The 27,567-nt window shown below is 52.8% G+C and overlaps 1 protein-coding gene across 1 annotated transcript; it reads right to left on the minus strand.

The window, feature by feature from the left end:
* On the minus strand, positions 1–26,327 carry LOC148591463 (scavenger receptor cysteine-rich domain-containing protein SCART1-like). Its single transcript, XM_088537523.1, has 6 exons — positions 26,198–26,327; positions 26,003–26,057; positions 2,258–2,316; positions 1,708–2,013; positions 438–755; positions 1–356 (listed from the first exon to the last, which is right to left on the minus strand). The coding sequence occupies exons 1-6, from the start codon at positions 26,325–26,327 to the stop codon at positions 1–3; spliced, it is 1,224 nt and encodes a 407-aa protein (XP_088393649.1).
* Between the last annotated feature and the right edge of the window lie 1,240 nt (positions 26,328–27,567).

Genomic DNA, 27,567 nt, shown 5'->3' on the forward strand with positions numbered 1-27,567 from the left:
TCATGAAGCACCAGGCTCCCACCACGGCTGCCCGCACAGACCTGAGCAGACGACTCCTGCATCCTCTTTGTGCCTGCAGTTGTGCTGCCCCCAGGGCCTGGCCGGGCAGTCCCAGAGAGCAGCTTCATCCCCGGAGCAGTTCACGTCATCCAGCCAGATCTGTCGAGAGCCTTCCCCATAATGAGCAGAGCCGGTGAAATTCACAGCCACCCCGCAGCCCAGCTGGCGGCAAACAACGGTGGCGTCCAACAGGTCCCAGGAGTCGTCACAGACGGTCCCCCAGGTGCCGTTGTAGTAGATCTCCACTCTCCCAGCGCAGCGCCCTGCCCTGTGCACCAGCCGGACCCGCCGGCTCCCTGCACCCAGGAGAAACCGGGCTGTCAGGGGCTCGCAGCCCTGGGGAGCACAGCACATTGGGGACCGTCAGAGCAACTCACCCGAGCAAACCACCCCCACGTCCTCGGCAATTCCTGCAGGCGCTGCCGCAGGCAGGGAGGTGTTGCAGAGGGTCAGGCGAGTCTCCTTCCCTGCACACTGGACCCTTCTCAGCCCCACAGGGCCCGTCCCTCGCTCAGACTTCGGCGGGTTGTAGGCTTGCTCTGCCTCTCCGCACTGGAGCTGCCGGCACACCACGCTGGCATCGTTCAGGTCCCACTGGTCATCCAGGACTCGGACCCATGTCCCATTCAGGGGCATCTCCAGTCGCCCGTCACAGCAGCTCCCTCCACCAACCAGACGCAGGGATCCAGAGAGTCCTGCTGGGAGAGAGGGGAAATGTCCTGCATGCTGCCTTGATTCCCTTTCTCATGCCCTTGGACATCCTGGAGCTCACCTATCCATATCCAGCTCACAGTGAGGAGCTCAAGGATGGGAGTGCTCCAAGGGATTTTGTTTTCCAGGCCCTAAACCTTGCTGAGTTCTAATATTATCTCAGTGATGGAAATGGGAAAGCATTGGAGGTCAAGCCAAATTCCTGAGCCACCAGATATGTCCTTATGGATGAATCTGGAGCAGCTTCAGCAGCAGGAAGTGGTGGCCTGTACGAGGCCTGGGTGACAGGGTGAGCAGTAGCCTTGCTCCATCTTCAAGCTGGGACTGGCTCCTGCTGGGACAGCTCTGCCCTTCTACATCCCTAGGGATCTGGGATGTGGCGCTTGTGTCCTTAGCAAGAACCAGAGGGATGAGGGCCTTCTTTACAAAACAGGGTAAGTTTGAGGTTCATACTGACAAGGAGCAAGGGCAAATCCCAGCCCCAAGGTGCTGCTCAGCCTCAGGAATTGCTCCTGCTGGGCGCACTCATGGTCCAGTCCCCGCAGGCTGTTGGATCAGGTTATGGTCTGGGATCGGGTATGGGCTGCAGGAGGGAGCAGAGGATCTTTCACAGCTGCAGGGAGTGGAGCTGTGTCCCACAGTTCCCTCCTTGGCCTGTGCCCCAGGAGAGAGAAGAGGAGCCCAGGCCTGGTGGTGGCCCCAAGGCCTGAACCAGATGCCCTGGAGCAGCACAGATGCCGGCTCCCTGCTCAGCTCTCATCTCCTCCAAGAAAACGCGCTCTGCAGGAGCAAGCAAAGCTCTCTGAATCCCTCCATGGGAACCCATAGTTTCTCCAGCAGGAAATTCAGTTTGTCACTGCCAGGAGCTCCCCTGCTTTGTGTTTCCAAGTCACACAAAAGGGGCAAAATTAGTTAATCCATTTTCCCAGAACTCACCTGAGCAAAAAACACCAGCATTGTTGTCAGGCAAGCATGGGGACACTCCAAGTGCAGTCACAGGGCACTGTCCCAAATGGGATTCGGTCCCATTACAGTGGAAAGTGTCTCTCCAGACAGGGCCTGTTCCTCTCCCAAAGTGCCCTCCCGCAGGAACGGACTCAGCAAATCCACAGTTGAGTTGATGACAGAGAACATGAGCATCGGAGATGTCCCAGCCAGAGCCACAGAGGGTTCCCCACGCCCCCTCTATCTCGATCTCCACTCGCCCGGAACATGCTGTGCTGCCATTCACCAGCCTGAATCCTGGATATATTACAAAAGGAAGTGAGGGTCTTTAGAGAGCATCACTTTGTGCTCTAGCTCATCATCCCAAGACAGAAATGCCACAGAGATACAATTTCCTTTGCTTTCAGCACTGCAGGACTGCAGACAACCACTCCATCTCTCCTGCACTCACACCATGCTCAGCATGGTCAATTTCCTGCTCCCCTATCTCTTAGCATATAGCTTATGGGTGGCATTTCACACCTCCTCCCTGAATGCTCACGTGTGCAGGTGACACCAGCATCGTTGGCATGGCTGCAGGTCTGGTTGCTGAGGGACCTCCTGGGGCAGGAGGAGAGGAAGGGCTCATTCCCCACACACTGCAGCTCTCCATCCCAAATGGGACCGACCCCCTCTCCAAAGTGAGCTCCCCCACGGACAGACAGGGCAGCCCCACACTGCAACTCCCTGCAGATCACACCAGCAGCTTTCACATCAAAGTGTGAGTCACAGACTGTTTTCCACTGGTCTGCATCTCCGATCTCCACACGTCCTGAACAGGGACTGTTTTCTCCAACGAGCCGAACAAATCCTGGGGAAAAAAAAAAAAATTAAATACCCCACAATGACATGGGGTTGCCACAAGCTTCTGGCAGTTACATACCATGGCAGCCACATCCAAAGGATCCCATTAATGTCAAACAGCAGCTCTCAGTAGGTTCTGATGACACAAACCCTTCAAGATCCTCTGCGCTTCCTCTCACACCCACACAGTGCTCTGGAGCTTGTCTCAATCACATACCCATAGCCACAGGCACTGCTCAGGGAAATGCTGCTGCCCCACAGGCTGCCCCACTGCCCGGCACAGATCCCCAGCACCGCAGCCCTAATGATTGCTGCAGCCTGTTCAGCCATGGAGAGCTCAGAGACAGCCTGGGGAATTGCCTTGGAACAGCCCAAAATGCTCCCTGTTCCCAGGGTGTCCTGTGCTGTTGGAGGGGTCAGTGACAGGGACTCAGTGGGACCAGCCTGAGCCTGTGGTGACGTGGGAGGGAGCAGAGAGTGGCCCCACAGACACCAACCCAGAGCTCATGGGGGGCTGGTCCTTACAGGGTGGCCTTGGAAAAGGGGTGCCCTGCTCATCCCCCTGCTTCTCTGCCCCAGGCCCTGCTCTTGTCCCCTCTGAAAAGCCCCTTTGGGTCAGCCAAGGCACTCCTGTCTGTGAGGAAAATGACTGCAGGAGCCTCAGGCATCTTGTACCATTCCCCTAGCCATGGGCTGCCGAGCAAGTCATCCTGAAGCCTGGGGCACAGGGACACCCAGCACTGCCAGAATATCCTGGCAGAACCTGAGGAGATTGATGGAGACCTAGAACCTGTAGGACAGGGTGAGGGATTCATTTCTCAGCCTCAGGCACCATCCGAGGGTGGGCTGAGCCCCCAGGATCCTGATGGGGTCTGTGCACCCCGTGGTGGGCTCACCTGGGACTTTCCCCAGGAACAGCAGCAGCTGCAGTAGTGCAGTGAAAGTCACAATGTCAGGGCCTGAGCTGGTACCCACGTACTGCTCCTTCAAGGCACAGCCTGGTTAGTCCCCTGATCCCAGGCCCCACTCCAGAGCTGAGGAACTGGATGACTCCTTACCTGAACAAACAACTCCGGCGTCCCAAGCATGAATGCAGTCGTGGTTACCCCAACCATCATTTGTGCACTCAGACAAGGCGGTCTCGGTGCCTTGACAGCTTACAGAGTCCAGCCAAATCTGGCCAGATCCTGGCCTAAAATATCCGTACAGAGGGACATGGACAGCAAATCCACAGCCAAGCTGCTTACAAACTACAGCAGCATCTTCCATGTCCCAGGAATAATCACCACACGCGGTCCCCCATTGGTCCTGGTGTTTCACCTCCACTCTCCCAGCACAGCGGCTGTCTCCATCCTCCAGTCTCACCTCCACAGCACCTTCAAACACAGACATGGGGCCGGTTAGGAGGGCACTGACCCCAGCACAGTGACTGTGTAGGGTCCCAGGGCTGAGTCCCAGCCCCTGGGGTGTGAGACATCTCCCCTCTGCACTCTTGGGATGCCCAGGGACCCATTTCCTTTACCCCGATCCACCATGGGTACCACTCAAATGCACCCACCACCTGCAGGGCTTTATGGGTCCCCAGGGAGCATTGAGATGATCCCCATCTCCCGTCCCAACCCTCATTCCCTCCTCAATTACAGGGAGGAGCTCACTCTTACCCCACACTTACCCAGCACTTACCCCAGCACAGCTGCACCCAGATGAGCAGCCACAGCACCCAAGAGATGCGGAGTCCTTTTGCCTCCATCCGCAGCCTCCTGCCCTGATGGCACTGCCCTGATGCACCCTCTCCCTGCCACAGATCCTGGGGACTTGTGCAGGACAACAAAGATGGGAGGCCAATATATATCTGCAGGTGCCGGCCCAGCTCCCGGACAAGCCAATCGAAGCAGCAGGCACCATTTTAGACGTTATCGGGGGTTATCTCCCTTCTGTCACAGCCCAGCCCTCCAATGAACTTCTCGAGAGCCGTTCATGACCATATATGCAGCACGGCTCCACTGCGGATGTCCTGGTCACTGCTCTGGGGCATCATCATGGGGCCCATCCCAGCGGAACAGGGCAGACCACGGAGGGAAATGGCTCTGTCACACTTTGTATTCCACTTGGGTGACTGGGAACTTTGGGGATCTCACATGCTGTGTTTGCCCGAGCGCCCAAGGTGCAAGTGTCCAGCTGTACCCATGCCATGAGAACTGTGGAGCTGGGATTGTCCCTGGGACGGGCTGTGTCAGGAAGGGAAGGAAAGAGGAACAGCCCCTGATCCTGCTACAGCCCCGCTGTGCTGGGAGCAGCAGCAGTGAAATGTCTCTTAGCCGCAGCCAGAGACACATCCCGTGCGTGCGGTCTCGTCCACCCCTTTCGGACAGCCTGGTGCTGGTGCCTTGGTCAGGAGCAGGGAGCTGGGACATTTCACTCCTCTGACAGCAGACAGGGCAGCCCAGGCGCTCAGAGCCCCCCAGCTCTCAGGGTGTTCACCCAGGAGCCCGTTATTCCCTTGCCGCGGCTGATCGGCAGATCAAAGCCTCGCCTGCAGGTGCAAAAACCACAGCCCACGTGGCCTCGGCAGCCTGCGCTGCGCTCTCCCTGCAGCAGCGACCGAACCAGGAAGACGGTGGTTTCTCTCTGGCCTTGGTTCCCCGAGCAGTGTCACTGCGTGCAGCCACTGTGGCAGCTCCAGGACCTGCTCCCAGGGATGGGGCTGCAGGGGCTGTTCCTGGTGCCTTTGCGCTCATGGATATTGGTGCAGGTCCTAGAAGGGCAGTGCAGTTTCTCATCAGTGATGCTGCATCTCTCCTCACCTGTTGCTGTGGCACAACTTCATACAGTTCCATGCCTCTAGGCTTTAAGGCTCTAACCTTATGGTTAGGTATTTTACTTTTTTTTTTTTTTTTTTTTTTTTTGCGTAACAAAATGAGTGCTTTTTTTATTGAGATATGTTTGGACATTTTATGAGCTGCTTCAAATATTATTGTGTATTTTTTTCCACATTATTTTGTTATGCTACCCTTCCAGGGGATGCTGTCCTTCCCTCTCCACTGCACTCTGCATTTAACTCCTTCACCTTCCCTTCCCTTGGATATTGATTGTGAGGTCATTGCTGCCTGAGTGCCTGATTGGCCAGCAACAGGGGCATGGGTGGGACATGTGCTTTTCATGTCATTCCTCATAGGATAGCTGATAGGCCAGAAGCTGGCACATTTGATGAAATCTTGATCTTGAATCTGTTTTGTTATCAAAAAGAGGCCTCTGTGGACATTTTTCTCACACCTTTCCTTGGGAGTGAGATTACCTCTGTCTCGTCCAACAGCCATTGCTCCCAGTCTGCAGTCAGAACATACTTGGAAACTCCTGACATGCTACAGACCCAAAGGTGGTATTAAAACCAGGTGTACATATGGAGAAGAGAAACCCGGTACAGACCACACAGGCAACTCAAGCAAGCTCCCTGCTGCCGGACAGGTGTCATTCCTACAGCACACAAACCCTGGAAATCAGAGATTCCTAACACTGCAGGCCTATACGCAGGCCTGCTGGGACAGAGGTGGCCTCTCCAAGTTAATTCTTGACCAGATACAAGCTGCTGGTCTATCAGGGACTCAAAACGAGAGGTCATCACAGTCACCTTCATAGCCATATCCTTGCTCCTGGCCTGTAAGCCTCAGAAATAAATTAACCTCACTGTAACTTCCTTAGCCCTAAGACAAATGCTGACATATCATCTGCTTAGGCAGATATGATCTCAAAAGCACAGACCTGGTTGCGTACCTGCTATGGCCCTACTAACCGATAAAGTAGAAAAGATCTCACAGTCACTTTCCAGCCACAACTCTCCTGGTGACCAAATCATGCTCTGAACAGGTGCTTGTAAGTCGTGGATCGCATTTCCCCCCACCATATGGCAATACAGTCGCCCCTGGGCATCTCAGACAGCAATAGACTCTGTGCGTTGGCAAATTAATAAAGGCTTGAATGCAAACTTTTATTCGTAAGCTGAAACCTATTTGAAAAATAACACTGGGCAAGAGATGGAGAAAAAAATCCTAATTTCCACAAATTCAGTATTGGACTAGGTGATCACAAGGCAGGCAAGAAATGATCAGATACAAATGGAAAGAGACATTCAAGTTTCATAACACATTAAACAAAATGTGTTTGTTCAATACTCAACTCGTTTGTGACCCTTAAATCATCAGAACTATTTCCTTGTAAGCTGTGCTAACCTGTTACTGCCCAAGAATCAGCTGGATGTTGCTGATAAAACAAAATGCCTGCCTGGCTTTGATGGAAATTCACTCCGTGTGTAGTTTCACACACTGAGGCTGCTAACACTTACTCTGCCAGTCTCACCAGGTCTTCCACAAGTACTCTCACTACTGGGTCTCTAAAAGCAGCACTGGGAGATGCCAGCCTTTTCTCATCTGCCTGGCCCCATGCTGTCCTTAACACTCACCTCCTTTGGTTTGACAGTGGGCAGCCATGATGTGGCAAGGGAGAAACATGTTCCCTTGCTCTCATGTCCCTCAGAACAGCCGTCTGTTGGAATTGTCCCCTCCGCAGGGGCTTTCAGACCTGGAGGAAGCTCACAACAGCATCAGGTACCCAGAGCTGTTCTTCAGAGGGACCTTGAGGCTACAGAAATGTGCTGCTGGGAAAAACAAAGACTGCACAAGGTCCCCTTCCTACTGAGGAACACGTCTCAACCATGGAAAACAAAACTTCCTCGAGTCCATTGGGCTGTAAGGGCAGGAGGGGAGCAGGGAAGAAAGATGAAGGTGTTCAAGGCTGCTTGCAGGGGTGGAAGCAGAGCCCCAAGTGCAGCCCGGTCTCTGGGCAGGCAGCCGCCAGCAGCACCATGGGGCTGCGTGAGGAGCCCTCCTTGGCACCCAGCAAGCCCAAGGCCACGCACTGCTCTCTGCCGCCAGGCTCAGCAGTGCCAGGGGGAGTCCAGCACACGCAGATCCTTCCTCACGGCAGCCCCCCTGGCCCCTGCCGCTGCCCTCCTCCCCCCACGCAGCAGTGGAACATCCCAGAGGGGCAGTTATCGCCACGGGAACACGGATGCTTCCCAGGGCTGCGCCTCACAGTGGCCCCAGTGCTGGCCACGCAGCAGCAAGGCCAGGTGAGCAGCAGGGCCGCGCAGCACCAGGGGCCACCCGTGGTGCCCACAAGATGCAGGGGAGCTGCGGGGCTGCAGGGCAGCCTGCGCGATGCCTCCCAGGGGAGGCCCCAAAGCCACCGCGTGCCCCTTGGTGCTCATGGCTGCAAATGTAAACAATTCCATTCCGTTGCAGGCTCAGGAGAGTGAAAAACATGGATAACTCTGAAGTAGAGGATATGGACTGGGAGAGCTCGGGGTGCACCAGACAGGTACTGTGCTGCGCAGGGACGGCTGGCGCTTGGCTCTGCGAGAGCAGCCGCAGGGCTGGTGGCAGAGGTGGCAGGGAGCTCTGGCAGGCCTGGGTGCTGGGGCAGAGCTGTGCCAGGAGCGGCCAAGGCCTTGGGGGCTGCTGCCTGAGCCTGGCGCCCTGGCTCTGTGCACCGCCTGCCCCGCGCACGCAGGGGACACGAGGCCCCGCGCACAGAGCCAGCGCTGCCACCATGACCGTTCCCACAAGCTCTCCCGCTCTCTTCCAGACTCCGGGAGCCCAAGGCCTGGGCAGCTGCAGTTGTGAGGAGCCCATGGAGTGGGAGAGCTCCAGCTGCAACATCCAGGTATTGCCCCTGCTTCTGGCAGCATGAGAAGAGGTGGGGATGGGCCTGGCCCCTTCCCTCTTTCCTGTTTCCCAGATGAGGAAGAGAGGTCCTGGGGACCAGGGAGCACCGGCTCTGGGACCTGTCCTGCAAAAGCCTCTTGCAGGCTCCATGCACGAATGGGAGCCCCACAGGGGACCAGCCTGAGGCAATGGAGTGGCTCAGTTACGGCAGCAGCCAGGTACAGTCCTTGCAGCCACTGGATGCCCTTCTCCTTTCTCTTCCCCACGCACCATCCCCACCAAGGTCTCCTGCTCTCTTCCAGATGATGGGGAGCAGTGGCCTGGGCAGCTGCAGCACAGAGGAGCCCATGGATTGGGAGAGCTCCGGCTGCAGCCCCCAGGTATGGCCCCTGCTGCCGGCTGCACGGGCAGAGCTGGGGCTGTGCCCGGCCCCTTGGCGCTGCTCCACGCTGCCTTTGGGGAGCAGCCGCGCGGGAGCCTGGCCCAGGTGTGCGGGCGCTCTGGCGGGCCGCGGCGCCGGGGCAGAGCTGCACAGGGCGCAGGAGCGCCCAAGGCCTGGGCACCTGCTGCCTCAGCCCCTCTGCCGGCCTCTGGGCTGCGCTGGCCACGCCAAGCCTCTGCCAGGGCACCAATGACGGCAGCGCTGCTGCCAAAGAGCCCGCGCAGCCGCCAAAGAGCCTCTGCTCCACGGGAGCCCCCGAGCCGCTCCTCGGCCCTGCTCACGCCTCCTTTTCCCTTGCAGGCCAAGCTCCCCTTCACTCTGGCTGCTGCCAGGAAGTGCTGAGCACAAGGACTCCGGCCCTAGCCTATTTTGTGGATTTTTATATATGTAGTTTCACAGTAGTTTTAGTTGTTTTTGATATTTTTATATTGTTATTGATGTTGTTGTTACTGTTATTAATAATGTTGTTGTTATTGTTGTTATTCTCTTTCTCTATTGTTGTTATACTCTTTTTCGTTCTTGTTTAAATATATATGTAGTTTCACAGTAGTTTTGGTTGTTTTTGATATTTTTATATTGTTATTGATATTGTTGTTGTTACTGTTATTAATACTGTTGTCGTTCTTGTTGTTATTGTTATTCTTTTTCGTTCTTGTTTAAATATATATTCCTGTATCATTGTTCATATGTTGCGTGTTTTTTCCAATCGAGCACAGGTGCAAAAATATCCCCACTGCAGGTGTGTCTGTGGAGCCCCAGGATTTCAGGCACCAGGAGCAGGGGGCGACAGTAAAAAGGTCCCTCTGGGACTTCCATTTACACGTGGCCCTGGGGATGAGCAAAGGGGAAGAAGCCCCAGCCCCACCGCGGGGCAGCTCTCAACTCTCCGGGTGCCGCACACAATGTGTCCCCGCAGTGCCCAAGCCACAGGCAAAGGGAAGCTGTCGCACCCCAGGGACACAGGGCCTGGAGATGCAGATTCTTATCATGAAATGAGGCTCTTGATCAAGAGGAATCCTTGGGTTACTCTTCCAGTAATGCAAATCTAGCTATGATTAATTAAAAGGACATCTCTTTTCAGTGGTGGCCACTGATAGGACTAGAGGAAATGGCCGGAAACTGAAACACCAAAAATTCCATAGGAACTTAAGGAAAAAATTCTTAACAGTGAGGGTGACAGAGCACTGGAACAGGCTGCCCAGAGAGGTTGTGGAGTCTCCTTCTCTGGAGATCTTCAAACCCGCTTGGACGCAGCCCTGTGCCACGTGCTCTAGGTGACCCTGCGTGTGCAGGGGGGTTGGACTAGATGATCTCTAGAGGTCCCTTCCAACCCTAAGCATTCTATGATTCTATGATTCTATGATCTTTTTTTACCACCTCCCTTGCGTTATTGGCAGGACATGGGAAGGCATCAGGGCATCCTCAAAATGTGTCAAGTTAACTCCATATGTCCAAGACAATTAAAAATCAACCTACCCGTAATCCCCAAGTGTAGAACCTCTCTTCACCTCCCGAGAAGAAAGTTTCCTTTGACCATTGGTATTATTCTTTGTGCAGATTTCACGACATTGGGTAACACTTCTGGCAATCATATGGATTCCCCCTGTGCATCTCTTCACTGTTTCAGCTTCAGCTTCAATCCCCATGGATGTGTTTTTAGGGGGATGTACCATCAACTCCCTCATTATTGGTGGAGTCATGACACCCTGTCTGACAGGGGTTACTCTGCATCCACCTGCACTCTTGTTGCATTTCAATAATTCAGACAGCCTGAGGGGAGCATAACAGCAGACAACCTGAAAGAGGGCAGTAGTTGCCCGGTGAATAAACACACTGCTCACAAGGGTCCTTGAGCCCAGGTCAGGAGGCAGACGAGCTGCAGCTTCTCTGCAAGCAGCCTGCGTGGGGCAAGGGCTTCCCAGCGCCTTTCCTGCTGCCGGGGGCACTGCGCACGCCTGGGCTCTGCAGGCGTCACGCGCGCAGGCAAGGGGGCTCCCAGCACTGGCCCTCACAGCCACGGGGCTGAGCTCGCTGCGCAGCCCTCTGCTCGCGCCTCCCTGCAGGGAACACTGCTCTGCTTCACACCTCCCCTCCAGCATTCCCAGGGCAGTAGCCAAATGCCTGCCGACAATTCCTCACGCCACCAGCCCTCGGCTTTCATGTCCTACCCTGAAAGTCGGCAATTCTTTCCCTTAGCAAGTGAGCATTGTAGCCCATTGCTGGGCAGAGCTGCAGCAGCTGCAGGTCCCTGCTGCTGCTGAGGGCACATTTGTGCCTGCTCTGCCCTCTGCAGCCCTAGGAAGCCGTGGCAGGGGCAGCAGTGCAGGAGCCGCACCAAGGCTGCTCTCAGCCACAGCACATGGCGCCTGCAAGGTGCGCGGCAGGACAAGAGAAGGAGCCCAGCAGCGCACCTGGGGCTCCCAGGCCTCCACCAACTCACAAGGGCTCTGCTGAGGACACGCACACCTGGCCCCAGGGCACAACTCCCCTTCCCGCTCATTGCACCATCAAGGAACACGTCTTGACTATGGAAAACAAAACTTTCTCGAGTCCATCGGGTTGTAAGGGCAGAAAGGGAGCAGGGAAGAAAGATCAAGGCCTTCAAGGCTGCTTGCGGGGGTAGAAGCAGAGCACCAAGTGCAGCCCGGCCTCTGGGCAGGCAGCCGCCAGCAGCACCATGGGGCTGCGTGAGGAGCCCTCCTTGGCACCCAGCAAGCCCAAGGCCACGCACTGCTCTGTGCCGCCAGGCTCAGCAGTGCCAGGGGGAGTCCAGCACACGCAGACCCTTCCTCACGGCAGCCCCCCTGGCCCCTGCCGCTGCCCTCCTCCCCCCACGCAGCAGTGGAACATCCCAGAGGGGCAGTTATCGCCACGGGAACACGGATGCTTCCCAGGGCTGCGCCTCACAGTGGCCCCAGTGCTGGCCACGCAGCAGCAAGGCCAGGTGAGCAGCAGGGCCGCGCAGCACCAGGGGCCACCCGTGGTGCCCATGAGATGCAGGGGAGCTGCGGGGCTGCAGGGCAGCCTGCGCGATGCCTCCCAGGGGAGGCCCCAAAGCCACCGCGCGACACTTGGTGCTCATGGCTGCAAATGTAAACAATTCCATTCCATTGCAGACTCAGGACAGTGAAAAATATGGATAACTCTGAAGTAGAGGATATGGACTGGGAGAGCTTGGGGTGCAGCAGACAGGTACTGTGCGCGCAGGCAGAGGCTGCGCGGGGACGGCTGGCGCTTGGCTCTGCGAGAGCAGCCGCAGGGCTGGTGGCAGAGGTGCCAGGGAGCTCTGGCAGGCCTGGGTGCTGGGGCAGAGCTGTGCCAGGGCCAGGAGCAGCCAAGGCCTCGGGGGCTGCTGCCTGAGCCTGGCGCCCTGGCTCTGTGCACCGCCTGCCCCGCGCACGCAGGGGACACGAGGCCCCGCGCACAGAGCCAGTGATGCCACCATGACTGTCCCCACAAGCTCTCCTGCTGTTTTCCAGACTCTCAGCATTCAAGGCCTTTTTAGCTTGGACAAGGAGGAGCCTATGGAATGGGAGAGCTCCTTTTGCAGCCTGCAGGTATTGTCCCTGCTGCGGGTTGCATGTGTAGACCTGGGGCTGGATCTGGCCCCTTCCCTATTTCCCGCATCCCACAGCTGGAGTAGGGACCCTGGGACTAGAACTTCCTGCCTGTGGCACCTACCCTGATAACACCTATTTCAATCTTGCAGATTCGGCGCATTCATGGGACTGCTGGAAATGATCCTGAGCCTATGGAGTGGCTCAGTTATGGCAGAAGCCAGGTACAGCCCTTGCAGCCCCTGGACACACTTGTCCTTCCCCTTCCCCACGCACCGTCCCCACCAAGGTCTCCCGCTCTCTTCCAGATGAAGGGGAGCAGCGGCCTGGTCGGTTGCAGCCAGGAGGAGCCCATGGACTGGGAGAGCTCCGGCTGCAGCCCCCAGGTATGGCCCCTGCTGCCGGCTGCACGGGCAGAGCTGGGGCTGTGCCCGGCCCCTTGGCGCTGCTCCGCGCTGCCTTTGGGGAGCAGCCGCGCGGGAGCCTGGCCCAGGTGTGCGGGCGCTCTGGCGGGCCGCGGCGCCGGGGCAGAGCTGCACAGGGCGCAGGAGCGCCCAAGGCCTGGGCACCTGCTGCCTCAGCCCCTCTGCCGGCCTCTGGGCTGCGCTGGCCACGCCAAGCCTCTGCCAGGGCACCAATGACGGCAGCGCTGCTGCCAAAGAGCCCGCGCAGCCGCCAAAGAGCCTCTGCTCCACGGGAGCCCCCGAGCCGCTCCTCGGCCCTGCTGATGCCTCCTCTTCCCTTGCAGACCAAGCTCCCCTTCACTCTGGCTGCTGCCGGGAAGTGCTGGGCCCAGGGACTCCGGCCATAACGTCTTATTTGGATTTTTCTTTGGAGACTTTTATAGTAATATTTGATATTGTTGATATTATTGTTGTTAGTGTTATTGATATTGTTTTATTGTTGTTGTTGTTAGTGTTTATTATAATTTTTTTATTGTTATTGTTTAAATATACATTCCTGTATCATTGTTTAAGTTTTGTGTCGTGTTTCCAAGTGAGGTCAAGCACAGAAATCATCCCCATTGCAGAGGTGTGTGTGTAGCCCTAAGATTCCAGCCCCTAGGGGCAAGGGAGGGTGTTGCAGATAGTTAGGGTCCGGCAGCCGGAAGATATCGCGCTGTACGGAAAGATAGGGCCCCTAATAGCCAATAGCGTTTAGTTTATGATGTAAGCAGATGGATGTGACGTTGTAAACCTTAGCTATATAACACCTTGTTACCCATCAATAAATGCCATTTGCCGTCCACCACATTGGCGTGAGCGAGCTGATGGCCCGAGCGGCCTGGGGGTGGTCGCCGTGCCGTTCCTGAACCAGGTCACCGCGCCGCTTTGAACGGCAACAAGTGGTGCCGAAACCCGGGAATCATCACCTGGACGGGTGAACGGCGGCTGGAGCGAGTGGACCAGCCTGGTGGGGAGGATGCTCCCGGACGAACAAGGAGGATGGAAGCCCTTGTGAAGGTCGTATCGCAATTACATAAATATTGGGGGATTGGTTGTAAGCCAAAAGATTTTACTCTCGCTGTTGCGAGGTTTTTAAAAATTAAGGTTATAGACCAGCCGGTGGATATTCTGAAGTCCTTGAAGTGTGTCCCTAAAGTGTGGGACAAATGTACTAAGGCGTTAGCCGAGGAGATGATGTCTTCAGGTTGTGGGAAAAACCTTAAGGGTTGGGGAAAAGCTGTACAAGCCTTGCAGAAAGCTATAAAAGAGCAGGAGACCTGGGTAGCGGTAAGGGACTGTTTGCTGGCCACCCCGAAAATGGGAGTCGGGGCAACCGCACAGACTTTGCACCCCCCAGATGATGGTGATTCTGCTGACCCTAAAGATCTGCAAGAGAGCGACACATCCCCTCCATCCCCGAACCCCGTCCCGCTTACAGAGGAGCAGAAACAGCCGAGATCTGTTTGGAGCGAGCTAGCCGAGGAAGCTAGGAACATTGAAAAGAAGTCAGAGCTTGGGGACGTCTGGGCCAGGCCACCACCCTATGCCCCTCAAAATGGCGCCGAGCCGCAAGGGGAAGGGCCGGGCGAGGGTGCCCCCGGCGCGAGTGAGGGGCCGAGAACCAATGGGGGTGACCGGACAGGTGAGGGAAGCCCGAGCGAGGGGCCGAGAACCAATGGGGGTGACCGGACAGGTGAGGGAAGCCCGAGCGAGGGGCCGAGAACCAATGGGGGTGACCGGACAGGGGAGGGAGGCCCGAGCGAGGGGCCGAGAACCAATGGGGGTGACCGGACAGGTGAGGGAGGCCCGAGCGAGGCGCTGAGGACCGATCAGAGCGGCCATTTCACAAAAGGCGCCTCCGCGGGTGGAAGGCGGGGCGAGACAAGAGGGGGGGAACAGCCCGCCCGGAACGGAAGTAGGCGGGACGGAAGTAGGCGGAGCCGGAGCCCAACGAAAAGGTACCGGAGCCCGGAAGTGACCAGTCAGTCGAGTTCCGGCTCCGGATCAGACACTAGTCAGGACGAGTGGCTCACAACTGATTCAAACTTAAGGAAGGAGAAAAAGAAGGTAAACAGAACTAAGAGCCAAAATATTCCCATTCGAATTAAAGAAAAACCGCGAAGGGGAGAAACCCCTCTCACGGACTGGAAGGAAATAAAGATCGTATGTGCCGACTGGGGCGCATCGGCCACACTAGCGTTCCCAGTCCGGGTGACGGAGGCAGGACCGAGGGTCTACTCGCCGATAAATCCTAAGGATGTGCAAGCGATTGTTAAAGCAATTGCGGATAAAGGGATTAATTCTGCCATGGTCTCAACCCTCATAGATGGTATCTTCGGGGGGGACGATATGCTCCTGTTCGATATAAAACAAACTTGTAGGCTAATCTTTGGTGGAGCAGGGATGATCGTTTTCAAACAAGAATGGGAAGGCAACTGTACGAAGTGTTTAGCCCAAGTAACTGGGGCAGATCATCCATTACACGGCTCCAGCCTGCAGCGGTTAATGGGTACAGACCCAACAATGATCACCCCCCAGGCACAGGCCCATGGCATGCGGGCCCATGAGGTTATGAAAACTACTCGTGCGGCCAGAGAATCTATTCGCACAGCCTGTAGAGTCGGTCCTCAATAAATCAAAGTGAAAGTGGGAGCTTTACACGATTTGTAGATTGCCTCCAGGCAGCGGTCGACTCTTCGTCCCTGCCCACGGAGGCAAAAGGCCCGGTCGTAGCGGAATGTTTACGCCAACAATGCAATTCCGCAACCAAAGAAATCCTGCGATCATTGCCGGCGGGGTCAAGTATCGCAGACATGATTAAGCATGTTGCAAAGGAAGAGCATCTGACCCCAATTCAGGTGGCTGTTCACACCGCAATAGCCAACGTAATGACATGTTCTAAATGTGGCCAGGCCAGCCATGTTGCAATAAACTGCCCTTGGCTGGGGGACTCGCTGGCAGCGCTCCCCCCATGCCAAGATCAACCCAAAGGTCGCTGTCAGGAAAGATGGCAGAGTCAAGTGGTGCCCGCTTAAGTCTATTAAACCAGACCTTCAAAATAAAACTAATGAAAATTGTGAGTTTCTGTTCACAGGACCGGATCATCGGACACCCCCGTAACCCGTACGCCCCGGTGACAGACGTCCCGCCCGAGCCCGTGAGTTCCACGCTGACCGAATGCAGAAAACAACAAAACAGCCTCTGCAAGAGGGGGCCGCGATGCCTTTGCGTGATTTTTATTTTGGAGCTTGTCACTATAGGACAGGTAGAGTCACACCAGCCCTTTAAATGGATACTTGAACAGATGGAACAATCTCGAGCAATTAATACAAAAGTAACTACAGGGTCACGAATTTTCAGTGCCATGCCTTGCCAACTAGCACCCATTGAACCCTGTTCCAAACGCAGCTGGTACGAAAATTTGTTCACCGGTTCGCCGTGGTTAACCACCCTGATATCCACCTTGATAGGGCCGATCACAATGATCATGATGACGCTAATCTTTGGACCCTGTATATTGAATAAGCTCATGCCGTTTGTCAAGAATCGGCTAGAGAAGGTTAACATCATGTTAGTAGAACACCGACAACGGCTTTAAGAATATATCCACTCAGTATTACCCCCAAGTTATCCCAAGGTACACCCTATTCCTACACCCTGGTATTACCTGTCATCCCCTACCTTCTACGCGCCTTCTTCCTTGTGCCTTATGTTTTATGTCAAGTTTATGATATATAATTTTAAGATTGGTATAAACTATAAGAAGAGAATAAGATAGTAATAAGAATAAGTAAGAATAAGATAGTTGTATTTTGGCTAGTTTTGTTAAGCATAGGGAGGGGGGAAATTGTTGCAGATAGTTAGGGTCTGGTGGCCGGAAGATATCGTGCTGTACGGAAAGATAGGGCCCCTAATAGCTAATAGCCAATAGTGTTTAGTTTATGATGTAAGCAGACGGATGTGACGTTGTAAACCTTAGCTATATAACACTGTGTTACCCATCAATAAACGCCATTTGCCGTCCACCACATAGGTGTCAGCGAGCTGATGGTCGCCATGCCGTCCCTGAACCAGGTTGCCACACCATTTGAACTGCAACAGAAGCCTGGGCAATGCAATAATAGACCGTTATCCAGAGTTCCCCACCACTGACATGCACAGAGACTACGGACCAACGGGACGCTGCTGGATTCATGGTGGTGCCTATCTCTTGCAATCCTATCCCAACTGCTTGCTAGATTTCCTTCTTTCCCTCCCTTTGCTATCACTATTTTCTCAGTACAACACATGAACATTTTGTTTGTGAAAGTGCTCCATAAATTTCCTTGATAGGCAGCGTTTGACCTCGTTTGCATGTTGATCTCACTCTGGATATAACATATACCTCAGAGTTAGTCCCCCCCTTTCCCAGACACCCTCTGCCTGGGGCCCATTGGGCAGAGGTCCCTGCTGCTCGTGACACGCTCTACTTGGACGAAGCAGAGCTCAGGCAAGGGAACCATGCAAAGACTTCACCAATAAAGAGATAAGTAATGTGCAATTTTAAATTACACGGGAAATATTTTATTAAATAAAATAAAATTTCTCTTGCACGCTGCTGCAAGAGAAAATAACAACTTGTTTTGGTGGGGTGAGGCTGAACAGGTTACCCCATTTAAAAAGAAGAAAAATCCATCATGCACTAATTCTGTGTTTTGCACCACTGCTATCAGTACCTTCCCAGGCAGGTGGGCCACGAGCTTTACTTAGAGTCCTAGGCACAGCGCCGATGGATGGTAAATTGACCACCACAGGCTGTCCAGCTGTAATGTTGTTGGACATCCTCTTTTACCTGTAGGCTGAGCACTAAGCTCAGCTTTCACAAAGAATGCTGGGCTTACAGGCCTTCCAGCAGGCCCACAACGATTATTGAATTGAGGGAGTACTTTGGGAAGTTGGCTGTCCCATTGAGCCTTGTGTGGGTTCAGGCTCTTTTTTAACAAGCCAGTAGTTCTTTCTACCATCCCATTTGATTGGGAATAGTATGGGATGTGGAATACCCACTGGATTCCTTCTTGCTTTGCCCATTCTTCCACTTTTTTACATGAGAAATGTGAGCCGTTATCACTTTGGATAATAAGAGGAGCAGGTAGGTGTGAGAACCAAAACAACAGTCCTTGCACCACAGCCCGCCCCTTGGCTTTCCTGCACTTAGTTGCTGTAAGCAAGCCAGAGACCCCTTCCACTCCTGTGAGGAGGCCCATTGGTCCTCTAGTTTGCACAGGTTGTCCTTGATGTATTTTCTCAACCTCTTTAACTGCTCAGACTAAGGATAAAAGTCATTTTTCTCCCATTCAGAATGTTGTAGTTCCCTTTCTTTAAATGCAGTCAAGCTAAACAATAAATATCTTTTTGTTCCATCAGGGCCAGCCTGTAAGTAAGTTACAGTAAGCAACAGGAAGTTACTGTAACTTAGTAACAATAAGTTACTTGCTGTAACTTACAGTAAGTGGCATGTTCAGTGCAATCCCAAGCAGCTATTAGAGGTTCGTGGGGGTGTTGTGGTCCCAGGGACTGAAATTTTTCTATTTCTTCAGTCGGAATTTTCACTACCTCTTTGTGTTCTAATTCCCACTTCCAGGGTTTGCCTTTCCTTAAGAGCGAATATAAAGGACGAGCAGTGATAGAATATCCAGGTAGGTGCTTCTCCAATATCCTAAAGTTCCTATCAATCATTGTAATTTTTTCCTTGATCGGGGCATTTGCAGCTCTTCATTTTTTCTTAAGGTATCTGCAGGAATCCCTGTACTGCCAGCTATCCACCAAGGAAGGACAAGCTGCTGTACTCTTAAGAGATGTGAAACCAGAACAGTTCCCCCATTCCACATTTACCTATACTGAACATGAACACACTTTCAACCCCTCACTAAGATTTATAAATGACATCTTAGAAATGACACTTAATCCGTTAATCTCTTATATCTAGCCCTTAGCAAAGCCATATCACCATTGAAGTACAGGAGAATAGAGCTTACATCTCCCTCAAAATCCAGGCCAGGCTTTTTTTTTTTTAATTTAAAAATTTTAAAAATTTAAAAATTTAATTTAAATTGTCCTGGCTTCCTCATCTTCAGTGGAAAGAACTAAGATCATTTTCTTTGCCTGGTATTTGGGACCTCTGCCAGCCATGTGCTGTTACTTTTGATAGCAGTTGATTGGTAATTAATTAGTGCGAGGTGGTAAACAAGATACTTTGGGCACAGAAGACCTGCATTATTTGTCATCATGGTCAATTAGTTTTACACTGTGCAGGGCAAGCAGTCTGATATCAAAAGCACTTTTCATTGTTTAAGACCTTGACCTTTCCAGGCAAAACCTGTAAATTATTTCACACTCTTTGCCTGTGGTTTGATTAGACTGCTCGTATTAGCAGTGAAATTTAAGTCATTAAAATGGAGCGTCTTTGAAATTATAGGTCAGAGTCAAGCCTGAATTTCACATGTGAGTATAGAAAATGATCTCTTCTAATTGTCTTACATGAGCTGCAATAAGGAGCCCAGCTGCTCTCTTTATTCAGGTGCAGTTTCCTTGACGTGTGGGGTCTCCGTTAGAAAAATCTGCAATTTGTTTGCTTCACACGATGTTTTCCTCCAGACATCCTGATGTGTTTCCATGGGCTCACCCTGCAAGGCAGGCACACTTATCTCCCAGTGCATTATCAGGCCATTCCGTGTATTTGCTTCTTGTTAGCTAGAGGATAATTTACAGACTGTTATTATATGCAGAGAGATGTTTGAGTGAAGTGAAAACAGGATTCAGACTAACCAAGTATGAACTAGTTGTTTATATAAGGACATTTTCATGGATTTGGAGCTTTCTGAAGCTGTATCATTGCCCATGCTAGCTATGGTCTCCTTGTAGCATTCTCAAAACTCGTTATAGACAGGGCAGGCTAGATCTCAAGCATGAACCTGCTCAGCTGGGGGAGCTGCAAGCTGAAGTTTTGACCTTGCATTCACTCTTACCTCTCCTCCAATGCCAGCAGTTGACAGTCGGCATTTTATGATATTACGCCTGGAAATGCTATTGTGTGACTGCTGCCCTGGTAATATTCTTGCTGACATAAAATTTCAGTTAACGTAGCTGAGGATATGATTTCAGATTCAATTTCTTGTCCAAATATAGTCATCTAGTATTAACTAATCTGTGCACCTTCAGGGCTTTTCCGAAGACATTGTAAGAACAACATGCAGTGAGAGAAAAAAAAAAACGTTTTCTTTGCTTTGTTGAATATTAGGTTTCTCTTATAGCCTCCAAAGTTCATAACACTTTTAATGGCACTAGCTTTGAATCCCAGGTCTGAACAGGAGTATAAAATTAGAAGCAAACATTAGTCTGTCCTGATACCAGAAGATTCTGCTCTGAGGAGTGACAATCTCAGGAGGAACTTTCAGATCAGATACTTTAGCTTTTAACTTTCTTGAGATAGACTTGATCCATGGTTCTGTGTGTTTAAAATTTGAGACAAGATTGCCTTTTCTCTCTGCTTTTACTAAATACGTGTCTAAGTGCCTGAGATCAATCTCAGTGTTCGGCCAAAATTGCCTGGATCTAAATCTTTGTGCTGATCTCTGCACTCAAATAATGTTGGAGGTTGCTAATGGCTGCTTGCCATTGGAAGTACATTACAACATCCTCATGTTGTAATTGTGTTTAAATTCAGGTTACTTGCATAAGATGTGGAAGACTGAAAAATCATGAAGTTTCTCTGGAACCAGAACACTTCGTATTCTTCCTCTAGAGAGTTTGTGTAGGGTGGAATATGGAAATGCTGGTCAGCAAATCCAGGAATTTAAAGTAATAGTGTTTAATAAGGAACCAGAATGACTTTGTGAAGACAGGAAGAGAAAGCACGTTGTTGTTTTCTCAAGAGTTTCCAGCATCAGGCTTCAGGCTAAGCTTTGATTTATTTTTTTCACTTGTGTCACTCTATGATATAAATATATTAGGATACTGCCTTCAGGTCTTCAGTAGGCATGTTCAGGAAAAGATATTTGTTGAAGAGCCCAATATTTGACAGGGAGCACTTGACACCTGCAGATCCTCACCCTGCTAAGAGCAAAAGCAGCTCCAGCAGTGAAACACTGTCTGGGCTGATTTCTCTGCCATCTCCAGGCTCTCCTGTCCTGTGGAAATGGAGCACTGATGAGCCAAGTCCATTATTTCCTTCTTGATAGCTACGGGGATATGATTGATTTTAAAGAGTCTTTCTTCCAGCAAGGTTATTCATAGACATATGAAAATTTCTGAACAAACAGGGTATAAAAAAGAGGCTGTTAAAACAAACAAACAAAAAAACAAAAAAACATTATTTTAGGTGAGGGCAGAGAGCTGACACTAAAAATCTGCTTTGTCCCTGATGTCATCTTTGGCGCAGAGAACTGCAGTGGAAATTCTGTTTTGGTTCTTTCTTTTGGCTGTTGGAGTGTCAGAAAAGAAGCACAGACTATGTCAGAAAATGATAGTGAAACAAGAAATGCCCTGTCAGAGCAACAACTCTATCTAAGTGGAATTACTGATTTGGGCAAAACTCGCTGTATCCACAGCCCTGGCGCTATAATTTCCTCTCTGCAGTGTATTGCCATGGCAGATGAAGCCCAAACCTCATTTTTCAGTTCTCCAAAGTCAGTGGTAGTGGCCCCTGTGAGGTAAAATGGCGCAATAAAATCTGGGGTTTGGTTCCACAAACATGCATATCCTAATTGCCCACCCAAGGAACTCCATTGAGTTCCAGTGGGATGGATCATAGGTGTCAAACTATCCATCTGTACAGATTCATATGTGCAGATATCCATAAGTGCAGATTCAGGGCTTTATGCTGTTGGAGTAGGCAGGAAACCACTTCAGAGAAGAATAAAATGGTTGCTGAAAGCACAAATAAAATACATCTTTGTTTAAATTAGTAGGGAGACTTTTTTTAATAAACCATTGGGAAAACTTTCAGTTTTCTTAGGAATATCAAAACATTTCTAAAGTATTAGCAAATCTTGTAACATTCCTGGTATGTAGGTAAATACATTTATCCATTTCACAAAAGTCTAATTTATGGGATGCAATGGACAAGCAATTTTTAAGAGTACAGGGTCACAAATCAGTGTCGTAGGTGGGGGCCTGATTCACCAGATCATACTCCTATGGGAATGAATTTCCATGTTCAAAAGAACAAAGAGAGATTGGGGTGGGAGGGGAAACTCTTGCACATTTATATTCCTTTCCAATAACCATTTCTGATCACAGAGAGGCTTTGTGCTCAGCAGCACACAATTCAAGCCTGCTCTTTTGAATCTCCTAAATAATATAGTACAAAATCATAGCTCTACTATTTTGTGATGCTGAAGTGATGCATATACCATTCCCATGCATATACCATTTCCATATACCATATCTTTATTGACGCGGTACCTCTTCATCGTCACCTTTTGCACTGTTTTCATTTCTGCTCTTGTATTAGTTTCTGATACTTTATTAGGAGAAAGGTATTTTACAGTAGTGTTACACTCAGCTGAGGTGAATATTTAACCTCTTTACAAATACAGCTATTATCTGTGTGTGTCCCCATAGTTATCTCCATTCCTTCAAAACTATGTGAATGATATATCTATAGGTCTCCTTTTTTCTTTTCTTTTTTTTTTTTTTAGATACAGTGTAGCGGTGTATACATATAGCAAATACTACTCTTTTGGCTTTCATCACTTGTATGGTTTTACTGCCACTTAATGTTGGTGGTATTTGTGTAGTGTGTGGGCTTAAAGTGCAGAATTTGGGTTGAGTTCATTCATCACAGAGTACATTTGCACAGTGCTTCACTGAAATGCTGCACAAGCTCAACGTGAGGATCTGTGTCTCCGCAAAGCGTCAGTCGAAGAGGTGGCGCTGCCCTGGTCTAGCAGGGACAAACATGTAGCTTCAGGGGTAGGGAAGAGCAGCAGCAACTTATACTTGCCATTTTGCTTGTCTGTCAGAGATGTGAATGTGCTCTGGAAGAGATGCACTAGCGTACTAGAAAGCAGGGAGCTGGCTCTTTGTTCAAGGCTTTGAAAGATTTTGATCTTTTTATTTGTTTTAGGCTGACAGGAAACGTCCTTGGTTCTAGGTGTAGATTCATCTGTTTAATGTCCTCCAAGCCGAAGGTGGTGGCTATCAGGTAAAACAGGGAATAAGGCAAGGGGTACTTCAAGGAGACACGAGTGTGTCCTTGAAGACTTTCTGCCTTCCACAGAAAGCTTGTTAACCTTTGCTTTGGAGGGATGGGAAGCTGCTATTTTTTTTAGCAGTGCTTTACTAGTGTCTCTACAGTCATACAAAGGAATTAATGCATTTCTGTAAAGTACCTTATTCTGATATTGTACGTTCATGAATAACAGCTTAGGCTTCAGCTTCTGTTGCGTAGAAGTGCTGAATGTTTGGTGCAAACTCCATATGTTTGTGTGTGTTTCAGATTCTCAAAGTCTGCAAGTCTCAGAAGTCTTAGTCTTTGACATGATATTCCCTCTTTTTCATAAGGCACTCTGAGGAAAGTATATCTAGACTGTATGGACACTTAAATTTCATCTTCCTCATAAAGTATTGCTCCCATCACTACGGGAACTTTCATGGCATTGAGTTCTGTCACTTGGAAAGTCCTTTTTCAGCATAATTATGTTTTGCTTGCTGCTGTAGCAGATGCCAACAGCCATGCTTCTTGTATTGGCCTGCCTAACAGCATGCTTCCCAATTAATTTGGCACATTCAGTCTAATGCTTTTTTCTGTACCGCAGCCCCGGCCTTGCAGTCTTGGACATGGAGTTTTGGGAGGCTCCTGCTGGGAGAATAGGTCCAACTTGCCTCCTCACCCACAGAGTGGAAGCCCCTGCATCCATCATTGATCTGATTGGAGCTGCTGCTTCCTGTTCTGATTCTCATCTGTTTGCCTCCGTCTCATCTGGTTGCCTCCAAGTTCAGCTCAGCTCTGGAAGGAACCAGGGTAAAAGTGGACTAGGAAATACCAGGCCCTCTGCTAGATGGGAAAGGGAAGATAGTGACAAAAGACTTGGGAAGGGATGAGATGCTTAGTGCCTTTTTTGCCTCTGTCTTCCCTGGCAAGACTGGCCTTCAGCAATCTCACCTTCAAATCTCCAGCCAGTCTTTCTTTGCTAGTATAAAGCCCAGCAGAACAGCAGTGCCTCCCCTCTGCCCACAAAATCTCTTGTCTCCACCTAAACTTTGTGCCCGCGAGTGCAACCCTTAGCTCTGCCTTTCTGCCAAGTAAAGGAGATAGTGTCCAAAGTGTTGCAGAAGACGAGGTAGACCACATGCTCTGCCCTCCCCTCTTCTACCCAGACATCATGGAGGGCTCTCAAGAGTGGTTAAGCATGGTTTCCCCTTGTAGATGCGTGTCACTACCCTGAGCTCCTTCTTCCCAGGCTGGAGCTGGTGTGCCCATGGAGCCACCGGGTGCCCTGGGGATTCTACGGGGCTGCAGGTGAGGCTGCTGGACCTGCTGTTGCCAATGGCGGTGCCTTGCCTGGCAGGAGCTGGTCCTGCAGCCAGAGCATCCGTGCAGGCAGTGCGGGGCAGAGTGCTCAGGGAGGCATCACTGCTGCCATGAGCAGGGCCAGGAGCAGGGGGCCTTCCTGCCTCTCCATCCCAGTGTCCCCTGTCTGTGCGACTGTTGAGATCAAGGGGAGGGTGAGATTGGGGAAGAAGAATCACTCGACTCCTGCTACACAGCACACAAGTGTTTATTGCACATTTACTGCACTGCCCCCGGTGAGAGGGACACCCGGCTCAGCGCGGGGCTGGTTAGCGGTGTCTCTGCCCTGCGCTGAGCTCTCCAGTGTCCCGCAGCTGCTCCTCCTGGCCTGGCAGCCCCATCAACTTCAACACGACAAAGGCCAGGAGGAGCCGGGGAGGCCCCCATGAGCTCCGGGCCTCCCCCAGGTCTCTGTGTCCTGAGCTCAACTCTGAGCTCGGCTGTTCGGCCACTTCTCAGGCCATCTTCTGGCTGCTCGTCTCGCCCGCGCTTCCTGAGGTGGCCGAGGATCGTTGTTGTGGGAGCCCGTGTGCAGGGAGGGGTCACTGTTGGCAGGGCCAGGAGCAGGGGGGCTTCCTGTGGCTCTGTGCTGGTGCTCCCTGCCTGGCTGTCTGGCAAAGGTGAGAAGTTTTGTGGGCAGAGGAGAGGCCCAGGGAGAGGCACTGGAGTCCTGTGCCTCTCCCTGATGACAAGGGCCTTGTGTTCTCCATCGCGGTGCACAGATGTTTTGTGCACCGCCCAAGGGGACAGGGCACCCGGAGGCCCAGGGAGAGGCACTGATGTGCTGCACCTCTCCCAGATGACACGGGCCTCAGGTACCCTGTTGCGGGGCACAGATGTTTTGTGCACCGCCCCATGGGGACAGGGCACCAGGTGGCCCAGGGAGAGGCACTGATGGGCTGCACCTCTCCCAGATGACAAGGGCCTCAGGTACCCTGTTGCGGGGCACAGATGTTCAGCCCAGGGGGACAGGGGCGCCGGGCCGGTGGGCGCTGCTCAGCACAGCCTCTGTACAGGGGCTGTGCTTCACAGCGTCCCACTGGTGTCATGGGCGGCCCGGCGGTCCCTGCGCCCTCTCCTCCTCCTCAGGGCGGCGACGCGGCGGCGGAGCCCCCTGCCCAGCGCCCGCCAGCCCCCGCAGGCGCAGCCGGGGCAGAGCAGGGAGCGAAGCGCCGCTCGCCAGCCGGAGCCGGCTGCAGGAGGGGAGGGAGCCTCCGTGTCCCCGGAGTCCACCGTTTCCCAGCGCTGCGGCGCTGGGACAGAGGAGGGCTCCTCGCTCCCGGAGCTGCTGGAAGGCTCGGGCTGGGGTGGAGACCCAGATGGGCTGGTCTCCACCAACAGGATGGGTGCCCAGAGACGCAGCAGGGTGGATTTGCGCGCCGCAGTTGGGGGCCAATCCAGGTGGGGCTCCCTGGGGATGAGGTCAAGGAGTTCCTTGCCCGGCCCCAGGAACACCACCTGGCTGGCCCCCAACTGCACACGGCGGCGAGGTGGGGAAGGGCCATGAGGCTCCCCGGTCACCCCGCCGTCCGTGCCTGGGCACCTGGGAGGGAGAAGGCAGCTCAGGAGGGCGCCCGGGGCTGCCCAGTGTCCCCAGCAGGAGGCCCTGGCGCTGGCGGGTCTGAGGGAACCCAGCCCAACTCTTGGCCTCCTGGCCCACCCTGCTCCTGCTCGTGGGACCAAGCCAGCGCCTCAGGGCAGCCCCGGCAGGGCCGGGCTCCACTTACCCTTCCAGCCCCCTCCCAGCAGGCTCCTCCGGGAGCTCAAAGAGGAACACAGAGACTGTGGGAGAGAAGGCAAGAGGCTGTCAGTGCCGTGGGGCAGCCCCTGCGCAACCCCAGCCAGCAGAGGGGTGGGCGCCGGCAGCCGGGGTGCTGGCCAGGAGCCACTACCGTGGCTACGCTCAGGACAGGGCCGCTCACCTCCAGGGATGAACATCAAGGCCATCCAAAAAGACGCCAGGACGCGGCAGGCCGAGGGGATGCCCAGGATGGCAAGGAGCACGAGGCTCAGGGCCACAAGCTGGCACGCGGCTCGCACGCGAGAGTCCATGTCACCGAGGTGACAGGGCCTCGCGTGCGGCCAGCGCCGAGCTCTTCACCCAAGGCCTGTTTGCAGAGGAAAACACGGCCCAGCTCATGTTAGTGGCCCCAGCAGTGACCCGCAAGCCCAGCCCCAGGCTGGGCAGCGGCACCACAGCCCTGCCCAGCTGCCTTCCCACCCACTGTACCCGCTCCTGGCCCCAGCCCCTCTGCTCTGGGCTCACCCTCGCGCCTGGCGTCCGTAGCAGAATAAATCCAATAACAAAATCAGCCCAAGGCTGATGAGAGGATATCTGGGAAGAGAAGGGCACCCTGTACTCACTCCATGTGCCCTCCCTGGCACCAGGCAGCAGCTGGGGGCCCTTGGGAGGTCACTGAGCAAAGGGAGGCTGGAGAGGGGGCCCTGGAGTGGCTCTTACCCCGCAGCCTCACTCCTTGACCGCAAGGTCAAGTCTTTGCCTGTTCGCGAATGGGCAAAGTGAGCCAAGGCCACCCCAGCACCACCTTTATAACGGGCCTGGGATTGTGATGCAATAGCGGTGTCACAGCAACAGCCCTGGGCCACACGACAGGGGTTCTGATGCGCTGCTGACGTCATGGCAACATCCCTGACTCTGGTGACACCCGAGGGCTTGGAATGTTGTGTGATGCAGACGTCCCGGCAACATCCCTGGGCCCAGTGATGCCCCTGTGCTGTGCTGACATTGTCATCACCCAAACACCAACACTGCCCAGCACTGCAAGGAGAAGCCCAAGGCACCTAAGATCCATCATGGCCAAGTCCATGTGCAGATTGCGGCCTTTGCCTGGCAATGATGGACTCTGGTGTCCTGGTCTTGCAGGGAAAGGCAGCACGGATGTGTCTCCAAATGCTTTGCTTCCCAAAAAGACCTTGTTCCCATCAGCGCTGTCTCTTCTTGCAGACTCCATCTAAGGAATGACTTTCAGGCAGGAAAATGATGCACTCAATATCCACCTCCCAGACCTCCCTGGCCCAGTAGTTACTGTGAGTGCGCATGATCACAGATTCACTGAATTAAGTGGAGAGCAGAGGAAGCGTGTGTGTGATGCGGAGGATTACCCTGGGGTAAAGGAGGTGTGAAAAGTCAAAACGCAAGCACAAAGTTAGTTGGGTCTTTCTGTACTTTCATTGCATATTATTTCCTCTTCTGCAACTCAATATATGTGCCTTGAATATTGTCTTAGAGCACAATAAGAGCGGTTATGTAGACCGTTACTTTTGCAGCATA

The sequence above is a fragment of the Tinamus guttatus genome, unplaced genomic scaffold (assembly GCF_059628265.1).
Source record: "Tinamus guttatus ecotype Peru unplaced genomic scaffold, ASM5962826v1 Tinamus_guttatus_pri_ptg000804l, whole genome shotgun sequence".
Lineage (NCBI taxonomy): Eukaryota > Metazoa > Chordata > Aves > Tinamiformes > Tinamidae > Tinamus > Tinamus guttatus.